This window comes from Myotis yumanensis, unplaced genomic scaffold (genome assembly GCF_028538775.1).
Source record: "Myotis yumanensis isolate MYYU_CA2020_CCGP unplaced genomic scaffold, mMyoYum1.0.hap1 SCAF_2, whole genome shotgun sequence".
NCBI lineage: Eukaryota > Metazoa > Chordata > Mammalia > Chiroptera > Vespertilionidae > Myotis > Myotis yumanensis.
This window is the reverse complement of record NW_027223753.1, coordinates 26,207,242-26,225,132: the sequence shown is the minus strand read 5'-3', so window position 1 is coordinate 26,225,132 and position 17,891 is coordinate 26,207,242. Positions and strand designations below refer to the sequence as shown.

General features: G+C 55.1%; 1 protein-coding gene across 2 annotated transcripts; it reads left to right on the top strand.

Annotated features, from left to right (window-relative positions):
• Positions 1-920: 920 nt before the first annotated feature.
• HEYL (hes related family bHLH transcription factor with YRPW motif like) lies at positions 921-17,126 on the top strand. Of its 2 annotated transcripts, none has more exons than XM_070404795.1 (5): positions 921-1,032; positions 7,836-7,902; positions 9,426-9,509; positions 10,787-10,868; positions 14,203-17,126. In XM_070404795.1, the coding sequence occupies exons 1-5, from the start codon at positions 953-955 to the stop codon at positions 14,874-14,876; spliced, it is 987 nt and encodes a 328-aa protein (XP_070260896.1). In that variant the 5' UTR covers positions 921-952; the 3' UTR covers positions 14,877-17,126. The 2 variants fall into 2 exon arrangements, with proteins under 2 accessions (XP_070260896.1, XP_070260897.1); XM_070404796.1 differs by lacking the exon at positions 921-1,032 and adding an exon at positions 5,565-5,613.
• The last annotated feature ends 765 nt before the right edge of the window (positions 17,127-17,891 follow it).

The window sequence follows — 17,891 nt, the reverse complement described above, 5'->3', positions numbered from 1 at the left end:
CTCCAGCCCACCCTCAACACACCAAACTGTTCACTCAGTGCGTGCTCCAGCCCCTAGAGAGGGGACTCACAGGAGATTCACCTGCCATCTCCTGGGCCAGTACCTCGGAGGAGTCCCCAAGGCTCGGAAGGAAGCAGGTGGGAGCATCCTGGGAGGGGACTTCACGGCCAGGGCGATGGGAAGGCAGGCTGCACGTGGCAGGGCAGAGACCTCCCGCCTTTGACTCACCTGCCAGGACCCAGGAAGCCACCCCTTCATTCGGAGAATGGGGTTGGTCATCTGGGAAGGACTGCTCTTTCACCCCCACAGCAAGCCCTGCGTGGGGGGGACACTTGATCGTGGTGGCAGACCCTCCTCCACACATGTCCACAGGCACAGCCCCTTGGCCAAGTGCGCACACACACACACACACACACACACACACACTCCACTTGCTTTGGACCCCCATGGGAGAAGCCGCTGGGGGATTCTTGTCCAGGATCAGGCCACAGCCACCCACCAACCCTCACCAAACCGGCCGTGTCGGCCGCACCCAGAACCCCAAGGCCGGAGCCGGTGGGGTCGACCTTGGCATAAGCTGGGGCATCACCGCGGAGCGGCGCCTCCACAGACCCGCAGCGCCCGGGGCAAACCGGGGACAGACGGGGACCCCCGGCTTCCCGGGAGGCCTCCCGGGGCACCTGCCAAAGGCCACCCAGCGCGCGGCGGCCGAGGCGGCGGAGCGGAGCCGGACCTCCCAGCCGCCGGTGGGGGCGGCGACCGCCCGGGGCCTTCCCACGGCTGGGCCGGCGCGTCACCGCGGGGGCGAGGGGCGCCGGCCGCCGGGGCCGCGGCGCAGAGAAGGGCCCTGGGAAAGGGCGGCGGCGGCGCCCGCGGGGCGGGGCCGGGGCGGGGCCGACTTCCCGGCCCGGAGCCGAAGCGCCCGGCGGAGACCCGGCAGCCGGCACTCACCATGAAGCGGCCCCGGCAGCCCAGCGGCTCCGACGGCGAGTCCGACGGCCCCATCGACGTGGGCCGCGAGGGAGAGCTCAGGTAAGGGCCGGGCGGGCTGAGCGCGCCGCGGGCTCCGGAGACGCAGGCGTGGGCGAGGGCCCGCAGGTGTGTGCGGGGGTGGAGGGTGGGGTGCGGGTGCTGCCCTCGGCCATTAAGGGCCGGGGATGCTCGGATGCAGACCGCGTCCAGCTCGCGGGTCTGATCTCCGTCCAATGAGTGGTCTCTCTCTGTCGAGGTGCCCAGGTGAGGCTGTGGGCGAGGAGGCGCTTAGGGAAAACCCTCGTAGACTTGCTGGCACACCCTCTGTCCAGGATCCACTGTGCAGCACAGCCATCCGGTCCCAGCTTTACCCTAATTTGGGTGCACTTTTCATATAGTACGTCTAGGGGAAGAAAGACGTCTGTCCTTTGAGCAAATTGGACTTTGACTACGGTTTTGATGGAAGAAAACCAGAGCTGGCTTGCCCATGGTCAGGGCACGGGCCTAGGCTCCAGTCCCAGCGCCCTTTCTATTGCACCACCTACTGCCAAGGTCTGTCCGCTCTTGGTAACTATTCGGACCTGCTCCAAACCTGTAGAACAAACTGCACGTGTATATAGTCGGACAGTTCTGCCACTTCGAAGTTCTGTGAACAACCCAAGCTTCAGTTTCCTCATCTGTAAGTGGATATAGCCCGGCTGGGTGGTGCAGTTGGTTGAGGGTCGTCCTGTGCACTAAAGGTTGGTGGTTCCATTCCCGTCAGGGAAAATACCTGGGTTGCAAGTTTGACCCCCCCAGTAGGGGCACATAGGGAAGGCAACTGATCGATGTTTCCTTCTCTTCTCTTCTCTTCTCTTCTCTTCTCTTCTCTTTTCTCTTCTCTTCTCTTCTCTTCTCTTCTCTTCTCTTCTCTTCTCTTCTCTTCTCTTTTCTTCTTCTTCTTCTTCTTCTTCTTCTTCTTCTTCTTCTTCTTTTCTCTCTCTCTCTCTCTCTCTCTCTCTCTCTCTCTCTCTCTCTCTCTCTCCTCTCTCCTCTCCTCTAAGTGTGTCCTCAGGTGAGGATTAAAAATAAAATAGGTATAAATAATAGACCCATTCTCATGGGAATATTGGGAAAATCAAATGAGATAGTATATGCCAAGCTTAGCACACAACCTAGCCCCAAGCAAACGCTTAATTAGTGTCAGGAACCCAACACATGATACCCAGAACCTGAAAGAGCAACAGGGGCGGACTGGGCGCCTGCAGGCCTGGGTCCCAGCCCCAAGTCTGCCACTAACTCACCATGTGACCTTAGGCCATTGCTTTCCCGTTGTGTGCCTGTTGCCTCAGCAGTGAAATAGGGAGGACAGAAGGGCTCTCTTATCTCTCCGGGCTCACCCAGAACAGAATTGGAAGGGGAGGGGTGTTCATTTTATTCTTAGGGATGTTTTTGAGGGCATTTCATAGGTTCAATGATCTCCAGTTTCTGAGACTAGGGGATCCTGCCTCAATCACAAATCCTGGTAAAATGATACCAGCTTTTTAAAAATGCCACCAGCTTTCAATTATTTATAGCTCATAATTGGAGGTAAGGCAATAGATATTGCCCTTGCATCCTGTACATTGCGTTTTGGGGTATATAACAATTTTCCATGCAACTTAATAGCCTTTTTAAGTTGTTTAGCAAAACAAAACAAAAAAATCCCCGCTTTTAAAAAATATGTACATTTTTATTGGTTTCAGAGAGAAAGGGAGAGAGAGATAAAAACATTAATGATAAAAGAGAATCATTGATCAGCTGCCTCCTGCATGCCCCCTACTGGGGATGGAGCCAGAAACCTGGGCATGTGCCCTAACCCGGAACCAAACTGTGACCATCGACAGGTCGATGCTCAACCATTGGGCCATACCAGCCGGGCAAAACCCACTCTTTAGACAAGTAATTCTCTGCGTCTGTGCCTGCTAGGTGCGGGGGAAGAGCCTAGCACCACGTGATAGTGATGGAGGCAGGGGGGTCTCAAATTCAGTGTCATTGGGTCTTCATGAATCAGAGGCACGAAATAGATACCAGAGAGCTAGGCTGATCAGAGCTGGCTTCTGTCTTTTAAGAACTTGCAGCTTGGCCAGTGACCTTCCAGGTCACACCAAGACCATGGACAGCATGGACGAAGGACAGAGAGACAGACTGTGGGCTGTGAAGGCACCCAAACAGGTGGAGGTCATTTATAACCAAAGGCAGCAGGGAGGGCTTCCTGAAGGGGGTGGCATTGGGCTGCTACAGGATCAGTGGGCAGTCTTTTCCTTCGCAGCATGTTGTCCTTTCAGCTAGAGCCCTTGAGAGACTGTCTCCATTCTTAGAGGAGCAGACCCCATCAGAGGAGAGAAAGCAGTTGGACATCTGGCAGAGCTGACTTATAGACCCCTCTTTGTAGCACTCACCAAAAGGCCCTCCCCCAGCAGACATCAATGCTTCAATTCAGGGATCACTGAACGATGCCTGCTGTGGCCCAGACCCTAGGCTGGGCGCGGGGGGCCCAGATGTATCCTGCCCAGCCGCTACCCTCAGGGAACTCTCAGAGAAGAAGAGCTTCATGTACAAAGACAGCCAGATAAACAGTGGCAAGGGCTAGGGAACTGGAGCAGCCAGCCTCCCTGGGGGTCAGAGGCAGGGCGCCCCCCCCCCCCCCTCCGCCTCAGAGATGTGAGAGTAAAGAGCAGAGTGTGTTCCTTGTCACTGTGGGCATCTGCCTGGTGGTGGTATCCTGCCTCAGCCGTGGGAATCACCCACAGAGCTCCTCTCTGAACCCAGCCCCCTGACACATGCTGGGATAGAGCCTCTCCCTTCCCCTCCTGCAAACATTTAATGAGCACCTGCCCCCTGTCAGGCACTGGGTCAGGGTCTGAGGGTTGTTCCTTCATGTTTTAAGGCACATGGTGGACTTTGAAGTCAGATGAACCTGAGTTTGACTCCCACCACCATTCACTGAACCTCCGTTTTCTCCCTTACAAAATGGGGATGCTAATACCTACCTCACAGGGTGAGGCTTTGATAAAGCAATGAACCCAAAGCATGTCTTCCTGCTTTGGCGCAAGGTAACTTCCAATTAATGGTGCTCTCTAAGGGGTTGGAGGGTACAAGTTCATGAGGCCGTAGTCTAATGAAGAGACTGGAAGTCTGAAGACTGGACTTACTGGCCTTGATTCTTAACTCTCTGTGTCTCTGTCACTCCATCTATCCAATGATGGTTTTTCCTAAATATGAAATGAAATGGCCTCAGTAATACTTAACTCCCAGGGCTATTGTGCAATAAATAAGACAAGTAGTTGTGGACATGCTGTCTAGAACAAAAAGTACTGGCTATGAATTTTACAAGTTGTGACAATGACTATATGGGGTGCACTGGTAAAAGCACTGGATTAAAAGGCAAGAAACTTGAAATTTCTTCTAATTTGCTGTGTGGCTTGGAGCAGATCCCTTCCCCTCTCGGAGTTTCCTCATTTTACCACTGGGCTCAGTGCTGTCTGAAATCCCTTCGTTGAGGACATTGTCATTCTGCCTTTGGCTGATGCAAAATGAGTGGGATTATCTACAAGGGCTCCACAGGGGAGCTCCCAAGGGGAAACTGAGGGTGGCCAGGACTGGCAGCCAGACCACCTAGAAAACGGTCCCCACCCCAGGATTCTGGCTAGGGGCCACTCCAGGGCCATGGAGCAGATCGTGGTGGTCAACATCTCTTCTCTGGGTCCGTGAAAATCTGCCTTCTTTTCAGACTCTCAGCCAAGAAGCTCTCAAACCTCCTCCCTGTCAGTGTCAGGGCCAGATCACAGCCTGGAAATGAGCACACACTGAGCCCTTGGGAACTTTAAGGATAAGGGGACTGGAGGGCTATTCAGACATACAGGAAATGGGAATTAAGAGGGAAAACAATGCTGGATCTGGAGCCAGAAGACATGGCTTCCCATGCTGGCTTTGCTCCTTAGCAGCTGCGTCGGCTGCAAACTGCCTCAGCTGCCGAGCCTCGGCATGCTCCTCTGTAAAATGGGGCTTTCGTTAGGCTCACAGCGGGAGTATGTACTTAGTGATGCCAGGGAAGCTGTGAAGTGAGGTTTGCCTGTTAGCTGTGGGACTGGGATAAGACTGCAGAGGACAAGGGGCCAGGGGACTGGAAAAAGGGATGGCAGAGCCACCTGCCCCGAAAGGGGTGCGTCAGCCTCCAACAGATGGTCCCTGAGGAGGGATCAGGCTCAGAGGCAGTGACGTGAGTAAAGCAAACCCAATACCCCTGGCGATGCCTTATCCAGCCTGGGGGGACAAAGGCTGTGTTTCTTAGATACCTTGGCTCCCGGGACTGGTCCCCAGTGAAGCTCTGTAAACAAGCTGCCCTGCAGAGCTCTGGGTCTGGCCATCTGTTCCCTGAACCTGGCTTGCTGGGCCATCCCTCCCAGCAGCTTTCACTGGTCTCTTACCAGACCTTCTTGTCCAGATGTGTGGATGGAGATACCCTTTCCCAGATGTGGCTGCACAAAGCCAGAGCAGAGCAGCAGGATCTGACGAATGTTGGTCTGGTCTCTCCCTGCAACCTTCTCTCTTCGAGCAGATGATGAAAATTACCCAACCTCGGACATCAAAGGAGTAACCATGGGGACTGGGACCTTCCTGGTGAGCCTCAGATGCCCCCATTCCACAAAGGCCTACGGCAGTGATGCCAAAGATGAGGACAGGAGGGAGCTTAGCCATGAGCTCTGCCATGATCCAAGCACTCGCTGAGGATGGGGCTACAATAGTGAATGAGACAGACATGGGTCATGACCTCATGGAGCTTCCAGACTTGTTAGACAGACAGACATTAACCAAACAATCATGTAAAACAACAAAGGGTCATAACTGCTGTGAATGCAGGATACCGGGGAATGTAGAGTAGGGGATAAGTACCTAGTAGGAGGGGGACCTCAGAAAAGGCTTCCCCATGCCCTGGCCCGTTGCTCAGTGGTTAGAGCATCGGCCCTCAGACCGAAGGGTCTCGGGTTCAATTCCCTGTCAAGTGTATGTGCCTCGGTTGCAGGCTTAATCCCTGACCTGGTCAGGGTGAATGTGGGAGGCAACCAATCCATGTGTTTCTCTCATGTGATGTTTGTCTCTCTGTTCTCTCTCTCTCTTCCTTCTCTTTCTCTCCTCCCTCCATCTCCCTCCAATTCTCTCTAAAAATCGATGGAAAAAAATAACCTCACTTGGGTGAGAATTTAAAAAATAAATAAATAAATAAAATAAAAAGGCTTCCCTAAGAAGGTGACATTTGAGTTGAGACCTGAGGGTGGTATATATTATCAGGCAACAGGGCTGGAGCTTGGGGGCACGGAGCCGTGGTGGGCAGAGAACGCTAGGCTAGGAGAACAGTCCGTGTAACCACAGGAAGGAGTTAGTACATTCACAGGCTGGAACACAGAGAGCAAAAAGGGGTGAGTCTAGGAGGTGGCAGGGGCCCGCTGGGCCACCTGAAAGATGGTGGTCTGGATCCTAAAAGCTTGGGGAAACCCTTGAGGAGTTTTAAGACAAGATCAGATTTGCATTTAAATGATTGCTCTGCCTGCTTGTAGAGGGTAGCAGGTGGGGTGCAAAGGGACCCAGCAGTAGACCCCTGCAGTTGTTAGATGAAAGATGATGGGGCTTGGTCCCCGGAGCCGCAGTGGAGATGAGCAGGGCAGATGCGAGATGTATTTTAGGTTTTGAGGAGGTGGGATATGGACCGAGGGGGAATCAAAGACGGTGGCCAGGTGTCCCCCTTGCAGAACCTGAAGACAGGGTGGCTTCATTGAGGCGGGAACCCAGGGAGAAGGGGACGAGTGAGAGGTGGAGGCAAGCTCATGGTTCCTGTTCAGATGGGTGGCATTTTGCATTTGACATGGCAGGAGTCACCTTGTCTAAGGTCATTTGTGGGCCTGGTGTCTCTCCATGAAAGCTGAGGGTCTGGAGGGTGGGGCCTGGACGGCACCTCCGGGTGTTGGCCAGATGAATGGCCTCGGTGCCGCCTAGCGAATGCCCTCCATCCGGAGAGGCCTCTGAAGCAGGAAACCGTTAGGAGGGCGAGCAGTTGGGCTGGGGAGGATTTCGGCCAGTCGGGCAGGTAGAGGCCGAGGGCTAGGCCTCTTCCCTGTGATGGAAACTCCTGGGATGCGAGCAGACATCCCGCCTTTGGCTGGGCCTTCGGAGGGGGGGTGGGCGGGGGCGAAGTGATGGCGGTCTGGGGGCCTTCTGGGGAGGCCGAGCCGTGTCCCGGGAGCCCGAGCGTGGCCTGTGACCCACATGCCGCTCCCCCGCGCCCCCAGCCGCGCTGCGTGGGAGGTGGCGGCAGCTGCAGCCTGGGCGGAGGGCGGGCAGCCGGCGCGCCCGGCCCGTGGGAAGCGGCGGCATCTGCTCTTTCCACGCTCGTTCCCAGCGGCTCCCTCTGAAACCCAACCCGCTGGCCGCCGCTGGCCCTTGCCCTCGCCCGCCCCGCCCGGGGATCGGGTTGCAGCAGCCGGAGTGGCTGCCCGTGGTTCCGATGCCCGCCCTCCAGCAGCGGGAGAGAGGAGCTTGCGCCGGAGCGAGAGAGAACCGAGCACACACCTCCTTCCCCGCCACCGCCCCCCACCAGACATCTCCCCCCTCCCCCCCACCCCGCCGCCCTGGGGCAGTTAACCCAGAGCAGGGAAGGACTTGACCCGGGAGGAATGGGCCCGGGGAGAAGGGAGAGAATGCGTCCCCTCCCACGCCTGCCCCGTGCTTCCTCCCAGCTTGGGAGACCACAGACGCCCAGCAGGGGGCTGTGCTCGCCCACGAGGTCACCCCAGGCCAGGGAGATGGTCCTCCAGCTCTGAAAAATGTGCCTTTCTCTTCCTCTCCAGCCAGATGGCCAGGCCGCTGTCCACCCCCAGCCCTTCGCAGATGCAAGCCCGGAAGAAACGCAGAGGGGTGAGTGTCTCGGCCAGAGGTTTGCGCTGGGTCCCCAGGGGCCTAGCCTCCAGAGACCTGGTCAGGAACATCCCCTCGAGCTAGACGGCCTGGGTTCAAATCCTGACTCTGCAAGTGGCTAGCAGGGGTGACCTTGGGCAGGACACTTCACCTCCCTGTGCCTCACTTCATCAACTGTGTACCTGACATAACAACGGCACCTACCCCAAAGCGTTGGGGATGTTTCTGTTGTTAATTCTCACCCGAGGATATTTTTCCATTGAATTTTTTAGAGAGAATGGAAGGGAGGGGAAAGAGACCGAGAGAGAAACATGGATGTGAGAGAGAGACATCGATTGTTTGCCTCCCTCACATGCCCTGACCAGGGCCTGGGATCGAGCCTGCAACCAAGATACATGCCCTTGACCGGAATCGAACCCAGACCCTTCAGTCCGAGGGCCAATGCTCTATCCACTGAGCCAAACCAGCTAGGACTCCAAGTGTTGTTTTGAAGAGTAAGGGAATTAATGTGACACACTCAGAGCAATACATGATACACAATTAGCCAATATTATCCATCCCAGCCTTACTCTTCTTCTCTCTGAACCCAGAACTTTCATTTTTCCTCTGTGTGCTGAGGGTTAAGGGGGACAAAAGAAGGCGATACCGCTGCTTGCTGTGGGCCATCTTCTCCCAGCCCCACTTTCCCCCCAAGATGCAGCTGTGCGTCTGCACTGGGCACCAGCCCTGCCACTCACTAACCAGACAACCTCACACAAACCACTTCCATCCAGCCCTCATTTTCTTTTGTTGTTGTCGTTAATCCTCACCTGAGGATAGTTTTCCATTGATTTCCAAAAAGAGCGGAAGGGAGGGGGAGAGACAGAGAGAGAAACATCAATGTGAGAGAGACATATCAATCGGTTGCCTCCCGCACGTGCCCTGACCAGGGTCAGGGATCGAGCCTGCAACCCAGGTACGTGCCCTTGACCAGAATTGAACTGGGACCCTTCAGTCCTCAGGCCGACACTCTTTCCACTGAGCCAAACCAGCTAGGGCCAGCCCTCATTTTCTTGATTTGTAAAATGGGGGTCGTAATTTCTGCCCTGCCAGCAGTACTCTGCTGCCACTATTGTGAGATGAGACTGAGATGGAGTGAATGAAAACTTGCACAGCTGGAGAAGAAAGGCAATGCCCAAGATTCCTCAGGCCTCCTGGCCCAGCAGGGGTCTCCAGGGCCGCTGGGCACTGTGGCTGGAGTCCCTATTCTGATTGGTTGGTGCTGGACCAGTGGTTAACCGTTTGGCATATCCCCCTTCAGATCAAGACAAGAGAGCTGAGTTCTTCCAACTTTACATTCTTTGCTGTGACCTTAAACAAAGTCACTGCCCCTCTCTGAGCCTCAGTTTCCCCCTCCATAAAGTAAGAATAGATTTATCTCCCCCACAAAAGTATTGTGAAGGAAAATATGAGTGAATGTCCATCCAGGCATGTTGATCTGACTGTGACGTGCCTGCGTGTAAACTCTTGTCGTTGTTTTTTAGATCATAGAGAAGCGGCGTCGAGACCGCATCAACAGCAGCCTTTCTGAACTGCGGCGCTTGGTCCCCACCGCCTTTGAGAAGCAGGTATGTGACACTGCTGATGGTGCTGTGGGCGATCTGTGCGAGTGGCAGAGAAGGTTCCTGTATCATGGCATCCCTTATTGTTAACAGCTGCCTGCAGTTCTGTGATGTCATTTGCTGATATCTGTCACTGGCCAGAGATAAGGGGAATGGAAATATATACTTACAGAGGTATCTCAGGTGTTATGGCTTTATATCCAACATCCCATTGAATTGAATCCTCAAAATAATCCTGAAGAGTAGGGATTATTATGCCCATTGCACAGCTAAGGAAACAAGCACAGAGAGGTGAAGTAACCTACACCGGGTCACACAGCTAGTAAATAGCAGAGCAGAACTGAACATAGAACTCTGTGACTCTAAGGTGCCCTAACCCTCTACACTCCTGACATTTCCGAAGCTATCTGAAAGCGAAACAGGCTGCTCAGGGAGGGAGCACGCTGACATTGAACATGTCGGGGTGGAAGGATGGCAGTGGGAAGTCAGACAAGCTGCATTAATCAGACAGCCTCAAAGACTCTCACCTGTGCTCCAAGGGCCGGTCATGGGCCATGTGTTTTCTGCTGGTGAGAACAAGTCGGTCATCCCACTGGCGTTCACTAAAACCTTCACAAGCCCAGTTATGAACTACACCTGCTACCTGCCCTCAAGGCACTCCCATGCGGAGTCTGACCCTCAGGTTTCGCCTGGGAGACCAGGTGATGCTGGAGGCTTACAAAACATTTCCCGAGAGAGAATAGAGGAGGAGTATTCTTGGGGGTAAGATGATAAGCTAGCCCTTGGCTGGGGTGAGTAGGAACGTGGGTCCCCAGAGAGCGGGCCGAGGAAGGGGAGGTTTAGGAGCGGCATTCTGGTGCTGGGGTATGGAGCCAGGCAGATAGATGAGATCCTCTGCGGAGAGTGTGCAGAGTGAGAACAGTGAGCCAACCCCCACTGGGGACACCACGGTTTTCAGGGACAGGCAGAACAAGAGGCCCAGTGAAAGGAGAATCAAGGAAAGGGGGTGCCATGGAAGTCAAGGGAGCAGAGGTTTCAGAACGCACGGTCAGCAGTGCAGAGGGCAAGTGCGCTAACAGGAGAACTGAAGAGAATCGATTAGATTCGAAGACCTCGGCCGAAGCAGAGGCCCAATCGCAGGCAGTGATGGAGTGGGAGGAAGATGGGGAAACGGACGCAGTGGGTGCCGATGACTCTGTGCAGGGGAGCTGAGCGCTAGACGTTTTTTAAAACTGATTTTTAGAGAGAGGAAGGGAAACACTCCTCTGTGTCTGTACACACAGGGCTCCTCCAAGCTGGAGAAAGCCGAGGTCCTGCAGATGACGGTGGACCACTTGAAAATGCTCCACGCGACTGGTGGGACAGGTACTGATGCGCTGCTCCTCCGGGGTCATTTACAGCCAGTGTCTCGGGGTCGGGCCCTGGGGATACACCAATGAGCAAAGTAGATGTGGCCCCTGCCCTCCTGGAGCTCATGGTCCATGGAGGAGCTGAAGCAGATCCAGGGGGAACATTCGCAAAGCTTGTCTCTCTTCTCTTTCTGGCACCTCCCTCTCCACTCTCAGCGTCTCCATTTGTCCCAGCGCTTTCCTCAGCTCCACTCCTTCTCCCACAGTCTGTTCCTACTGACCCACCCCCAGGGCCTCGTGAAGCATCAGCCTGAACGAGCTCCTTCTCCCTGGGGTCCCAGTGGGAGCAACCGGCCGGAGATTTTCAGCCCCTGATGTTTTCACCGGTGTGCCTCCCACTGGGCTAGCTCCCTGAGCTGCTGTGTCCTCAGCAGTCTCGGTCATACGTCATGCTCACCGCTCAGTCTCAGGATTGAAGCAGAACACGCGTGTAACTCCTTCTGTTATTCTGAACTAGTCTGTTACAACACAGTCATGGAACTGTAGCTTTAAAAAGACTTCTGGACAGCCCTAACTGGTTTGGCTCAGTGATAGAGCGTTGGCCTGTGGACTGAAGGGTCCCAGGTTCGATTCTGGTCAAGGGCATGTACCTTGGTTGCGGGCACATCCCCAGTAGGGGGTGTGCAGGAGGCAGCTGATCGATGTTTCTCTCTCACCGATGTTTCTAACTCTCTATCCCTCTCCCTTCCTCTCTGTAAAAAATAGATAAAATATATTTTAAAAATTATTTATAAAAAAAAAAAAGACTTCTGGACAAACAGAAATTTTGTTTACCTGGAGCCTCTCTGGGTATTTTTGTGACTTCACAATTGGGAAGCCTTGAAAGCTCCACAGACCTGGCCACAAAGACCGAAGCCCTAAAACCTTAGCTTACTCCCTGCGGAGGGGACAGTTGCGTTTTAAGTGGCCCAACCAGTCCTCTCAGTGGGTGGCAGTGTCATCTGGGGGCAGGCAGGGTCGTGGGCCTCACCCCAGAGATTCTGAGGCAGTAGGTCTGGACTGGAGTTTGGGAATTTGCAAGATTAGGAAGCACGCCCGATGACCCCGATGCAGGTGGTCACTCGGAGAACAGGAATGCACGGCCAACAGTGGAAACTTGTGTCACTGATCGGCCAGTGGGGAGAGAGTTCAAGCTGCATTTGTGGTTCTCCAACTAAAGACAAATAGTGACTAATCCCGGGCAGCATTTTATCGTTTCAGATGCTTTCACTAATGTTATCTCACTTGGTTCTCACAGAAACCTCCTGGGTGGGGCTGCTGTCACCCCCATCTTCTGGCTAAGGCCTAATGGGAAGACAGAATTGTGGTGGGGAGCGTTGGCTTTGGATTAGAATCCTGGCTCTACTGTTACTAGCTTTGTGTCCTTGGATAAATGATTTAACTTCTCTATTCCTCAGTTTTCTCATCTCTAAAATGAGAATAATAAAAGGGTTTTTATGCCCTTCTTCTTCTCTCTTTCTCTCCCCCTCTATTTAAAATCAATTGTTAAAAAAAGGGTTTTTATGAAAATTAACTTAAACAATGCAAATTAAGTGCTAAGTAAGAACTCAGCAAACGCTAGTAGAAAGAACAGTGAAGCCTGGCCGGTGTGGCTCAGTGATTGAGAGTCAACCCATGCATCAGGAGGTCACCGGTTTGATTCCCGATCCGGGCACATGCCCGAGTTTTGGGCTCGATCCCCAGTAGGAGCATGCAGGAGGCAGGTGATCCATATTTCTCTCTCATCTGTGTTTTTATATATCTCTTTCTCCCTCCCTCTCTCTCTCCTTTCCTCTCTCTAAAAATCAATTTAAAAAACATATTAAAAACAAACACACAGTGAACACAGAAGGCGAAGGGACTGCTCACGGTCAGCACAGCTAAGTATACAGCAGAACCGGTGCACTCACTTCCAAGGAGACCTGACTGCAAACATCGGCTCCTGCCCAGCTGCCCCTCTGCGGGGGCCTCGGCTGTGAACCAGGGACCAGATGTTTGCTGCTATAGTCCTGAGGCCATTGCTCATGGGGGCTGTTCTGAGTCTGCCCAGAAGGTGGTGTGGAGAGAAGGGCAGGTGTGGAGAGGCAGTGGGCAGTCCATCTGACCATTCCTCAGTGAAATCAGCCAAGACAGGGTGCCCAGCCTGAGGGCAGGCGCTGAGGGCCAAGCGGAGTCACTTTCCAGACGGCCTTGGGGCTGGTTGGCAAGCAGCCTGTACATGGTGGCTAGCGTTTACCTTGCTGAGCATTTCTGTGCACCATTTCTTTTTCATTATTTTTATTGATTTTTTATTGATTTTTTTGATTTTTTGATATATTTTTATTGATTTTTTACAGAGAGGAATGAAGAGGGATAGAGAGCTAGAAACATCAATGAGAGAGAAACATTGATCAGCTGCCTCCTGCACACCCTCCACTGGGGATGTGTCCGCAACCAAGGTACATGCCCTTGACCGGAATCGAACCTGGGACCCTTCAGTTCGCAGGCCGACGCTCTATCCACTGAGCCAAACCAGTTAGGGCCTTTTTTATTATTTTTTATTTTTATTGATTTCAGAGAGGAAGGGAGAGGGAGAGAGAGATAGAAACATCAGTGATGAGAGAGAATCTTTGATCAGCTGCCTCCTGCATGCCTCACAGTGGGGATCAAGCCCGAAACCTGGGCATGTGCCCTGACCAGAATCAAACCTGACCTCCTGGTTCGTAGACTGATGCTCGACCACTGAGCCACACTGGCCGGGCTGTGCACCATTTCATTTCATTTTACCCTCACAAGTCAATGCATCAGGTACTGTTACATGCCCATTTTACAGCTAAGGAAATTGAGGCATAGAGAGATTAAGAGACTTGTCCATGGTCAGGCAGCTTGTGAAGTGGCCTCCAAAGGCCTCAGGCTTCCTGCCACACTGTACTCACTGCCTTCTCCAAGGAGTCTCCCAGTGCCTGCCCACATCAGCAGGCGGGGCTGGCCTACGCTCCACGCACACAGCCCTTTCACCTCTGGCAAGTCTCTACTTTCTTGGTCGCAGTTTCTTCTTTGTATTATTAATCACAAATTGTGCTGAAACAACACTTTACATTTTGTAACGCTTCATAGTTTAGTGAACTCATCTGATGCTCACAACCCAGCCCCTCTCCCCCAGGAGGGATGTTTCCCACTTTACAGGTGGAGAGACCGGGGCTCAGAGAGGTGAGGGGCCCGGGGTCACACAGGCAGCGAGTGGGGAAGGCGGGTCCAGAACTCAGGCCGGCTGACCCCGGCTCCTGGTTGTGTTCCCTCTGGGCATGCCCTCATCACGCCCCGCTTTGCAGGTTTCTTTGATGCCCGGACCCTGGCCGTTGACTTCCGGAGCATCGGTTTCCGGGAGTGCCTCACCGAGGTCGTCAGGTACCTGGGGGTCCTGGAAGGACCCAGCAGCCGTGCGGACCCCGTGCGGATTCGCCTTCTCTCCCACCTCAACAGCTACGCAGCCGAGATGGAGCCTTCCCCCACCCCTGCCAGCCCCCTGGCCTTCCCTGCCTGGCCCTGGTCCTTCTTCCATAGCTGTCCAGGGCTGTCGGCCCCCAACAGCCAGCTTGCCCTCCTAGGAAGAGTGCCCGGCCCCCTCCTCCCCAGCGCCTCCTCTCTTACTTACCCCGCCCCAGCTCTCCGAACCGCTCCCATACGCAGAGCCGCTGGCACCCTCCTGCCAGCCCGGAGGAATTTGCTGCCCAGTCGAGGGGCACCTTCTGCCCGGAGGGTCCGCCCTCTGGAGAGGCCAGCTGTCCCCCTGCCCATGGCCCCCAGCGGCAGGGCAGCCAGGAGCAGCCACATGGCACCCCTCCTGCCGTCTTCTCCCCCCACGGCCCCTGCTGTCTCAAGGTCCCCTGCTTATGCCAGTGTCCCGGCCCCCAGGCTCTCTTCCCCCGGGCCTGCTGGGCGGCCCGCGGGGGCTGTGCTCTGCCACTCCTGGGCCCCCGAGATCACGGAGGTGGGGGCTTTCTAAGCTGCCCTCCCCCTGAGTGAGGAGAATTCTTTTCCAGGAGCTGAAAGTGGCTCTGCCTTTTCAGCCCTGCCTCCTGGACTGGCTCATGAGTGCTGGCGGCGTCTTCACCCACCAGAGGCCCCCTGCTCCCTGGACCCTTATCCCCTCCTAACTGCTCCTCCCAGCTTTCCCACCGGCTCTCCTGCAGCTCTTCTCATCTCAGGGGCTTGCTCTCACTTCTGACCTGGACGGATGAGTTCCGGAAGACCTACCAGTAAGAGCTGCGCCCAGACCCCTCTCCTGCCCCGGGACACAGGGGCAGCAGGCATGAATCTCCCAGAGCTTTGACCTAAAAAGCACAGTGGACTGAGGCTGGCTGCTTCCCAAGAGAGATCAGACCCCAGCCGGGAGCAGTGACTGACTGGCTGCCGCCTGCCCAGGCCCCAGGGGCTGGAACCCAGTGTCTGCCCTGCCCACCTGTCCCCTGCCCACCCAGCGCAGCAAACCACAGGACAGAGCTGCTGTCCACCGCGGCCACGGCCTGGGGGTCGGGAGCCCCGCAGGGCCTGCTGCTGCCCTCTCCCAGCTGCAGACACCCTCCCGCCAGCTGACCAGCAGTTCCCCGCACACAGCTGGGAGGTTTCCCGGCGGCAGTGCGGCTCTAGGACCCTGACCACCAGGCCTGGGACAGCGCGCTCAGACCGGAGCCAGCACTGAGCAGAGAACCCAGCTCTGCCCTGCGCTGTCACCATTCTCCAGGCGTGTGGTCCCTGCTGGGTGCACGGTGTGAACAGCCCTGTTCCCACGTGATGGCGCCCCGAGAGGAATCCTCTTGGGATTCAGAACCAGACGTTCGTGCTGCCTGGTTTGCATCCGGCTCACGGAGCCCAGACTGCTGGGACGGCCAAGGCTGCAGGCTGGACGAAAATAACTGCGAGGAGGCCCAGAGGAAGGGCAGGCAGAGGCGGCCTGGCCCTGCAAGGTCACACGGTGGGTCGAGGGCCTGAGATCCTGTTCACCCAGGATTCCACACAGCTGGCTCTGCTCACAGGCCGTTTCCTGACCCAGCTCCAACCCAGGGCACGTGTCCTCTCAGAGGGAACAGATGGCCCAGCCACCATTCCCCGTGGGAGGGCAGAGGCTGCACAGGGTTGGGGCAGACCCAGGACTGACAGTCAACGGGACCAGTGTTGCCAGACCTGTTGTTAAGATGTAGAAACACACCTGTGCTCCACGGCCACTCCCTGCTTCCCAAGTGGCTCTGGGTGTCCCCACCACACGGCTTTGCCCCCAGCACCCCTGTGCTGGTTAGTGTCCAGCAGACCCAAGGTCAGGGAGCCCTCCTGGGGCAATGCTGGTGCATGTTGCTCAATGGTTATTAAACACGACAAATGTCACTGCTGGGAAGATTCTCGCACCCCACCCTTCGATGAAACTGCCCTCCCCAGAGGCTAAATGAAGGAGACTCCCTGGGCTCAAAAGTAGAGTTTACAGAAACCCCAGGGGAAAAGGGCCTTTTCAGGGAAGTGGGCCGGAGGGCAGAGATCATGTAAGTGACCCAGAAAGCTCTTTGGAAAAGACAGGCTCCTCAAGGAGGCCGTAAGAGCTCAAGTAATTCTTTCATCAGATTGCTGTCCAGCACCATCCCAGATGTGCGGCCTTGAGCACAGGGGTCCTTTGGAGGAGGGGTCACCGCCTGGAGTGCCCGAAGGAGCCCCAGAGGCCAGGGCTTCAGCAGCTCCCGGGATTGGGAGAGGGGAAGGGGGAGGTGGCAGAGGGTAAGACCAACTCCACTTTCTCACAAAAGGCAGGAAGAACTCCTCTTCTTCCTCCTCCCCTCCTCCTTCCTCCCTCTCCCTTTCCTCCCCCTCCTCCCTCTCTGTGGCTATCCCAGGTGGTGGCTCACTACTCCCAGGATACCAGGTCAGTCCTGCAGTTTGGCGACTTCCTAGCCCCAGCATTTATTTACTCACAGTGGGGCAGTGGGCATCCCATTCCCGTGTTTCCAGCACCAACTCCAAAAGAATCTGTTGACACCATTGAAGGAGGTGGAAAGGGCCCAGAACTCTCAGCATCTTCGTTGATCTTGGGTTCATTCTCCCCAAGAGATTGGGGGGTGGGGGGGGGATGACTGGATGTAATTGTTTCTGTGGTTGAGGATTTGTATCTTTTGTTCATACTCCCAAGCCTTTCTGGTGCCCCCGACTCCCACCCCACTGCTGGGGGTGTTGCACACATCCAATAAAGTTTTTTTTAAAAATTCTTCTGAAATTCTGGAAACTTCTGAGTGATCCTACTTCTTCAGTATCTCTGGAGTCCATCCATGACCCTGAACCCACAGCCACCCCCTGAGTGTTCCCACAGCAGAGGGAAGCAGGGAACCCCTATGCAAAGGCCTGGAGACCTCATCACCTGCCCCCAGATCCTGTCCCGCGAAGGTCCTCATCCCCTCTGCCTGTCAATCACTTCTTAGCAGAGACCAGAGAGAGCTTTAAACATGCAAATTATAACATATTGATTCTGGTTTAAAACCCTTGCTCTATTACCCTCTCATTCCAAAGATAAGATCCAAGCTTTTCCTCTTCTGGTCTCAACTTCACTCCCAGCCTCATTTCTTGCCAAGCCCAGTCTTGTTCCCTGTGCTTCTGCTACCCCGGCCCCCCTTCATTTCCTCAACATCCCAGCCACGCTCCCACCTCCCGGACTTTGCATATGCCGTTCCCTGGCCCAGGATGCTCTTCCCCGACCCTTTGCTTGGCCGAGCTCTGCATAGCCTCAGGCCTTCGCTTAAAAGTTGCCTCCAGAGAGGCCTTCCCTGACTATCCTGCTGGAATAGTGAGTCTGTCTCAAAGTCCCCTATGCTTTCCCTTTATAAGGGACTTGCCGTTGCACACCACTAACGTGTGTGCTTCTGGCTGACTGTCTCCCCCACCAGCATGTACGCTCCGTGAGGCCGGGACCACACCTAGTGTGTGCTCTACCCTGCATCCCGCACCAAGCATTGTTCCTGGCTCAGTCGATGTTCTATAAACATTT

What these genes read in the sequence shown, in the direction of transcription:
- HEYL (XM_070404795.1), top strand. Translation starts at nt 953, where the DNA reads ATGAAGCGGCCCCGGCAGCCCAGCGGCTCCGACGGCGAGTCCGACGGC. An exon ending in GGCCGCGAGGGAGAGCTCAG is followed by an intron (nt 1,033 to 7,835) that starts GTAAGGGCCGGG and finishes CTTCCTCTCCAG; the next exon opens with CCAGATGGCCAGGCCGCTGT. An exon ending in CCACGCGACTGGTGGGACAG is followed by an intron (nt 10,869 to 14,202) that starts GTACTGATGCGC and finishes CCCGCTTTGCAG; the next exon opens with GTTTCTTTGATGCCCGGACC.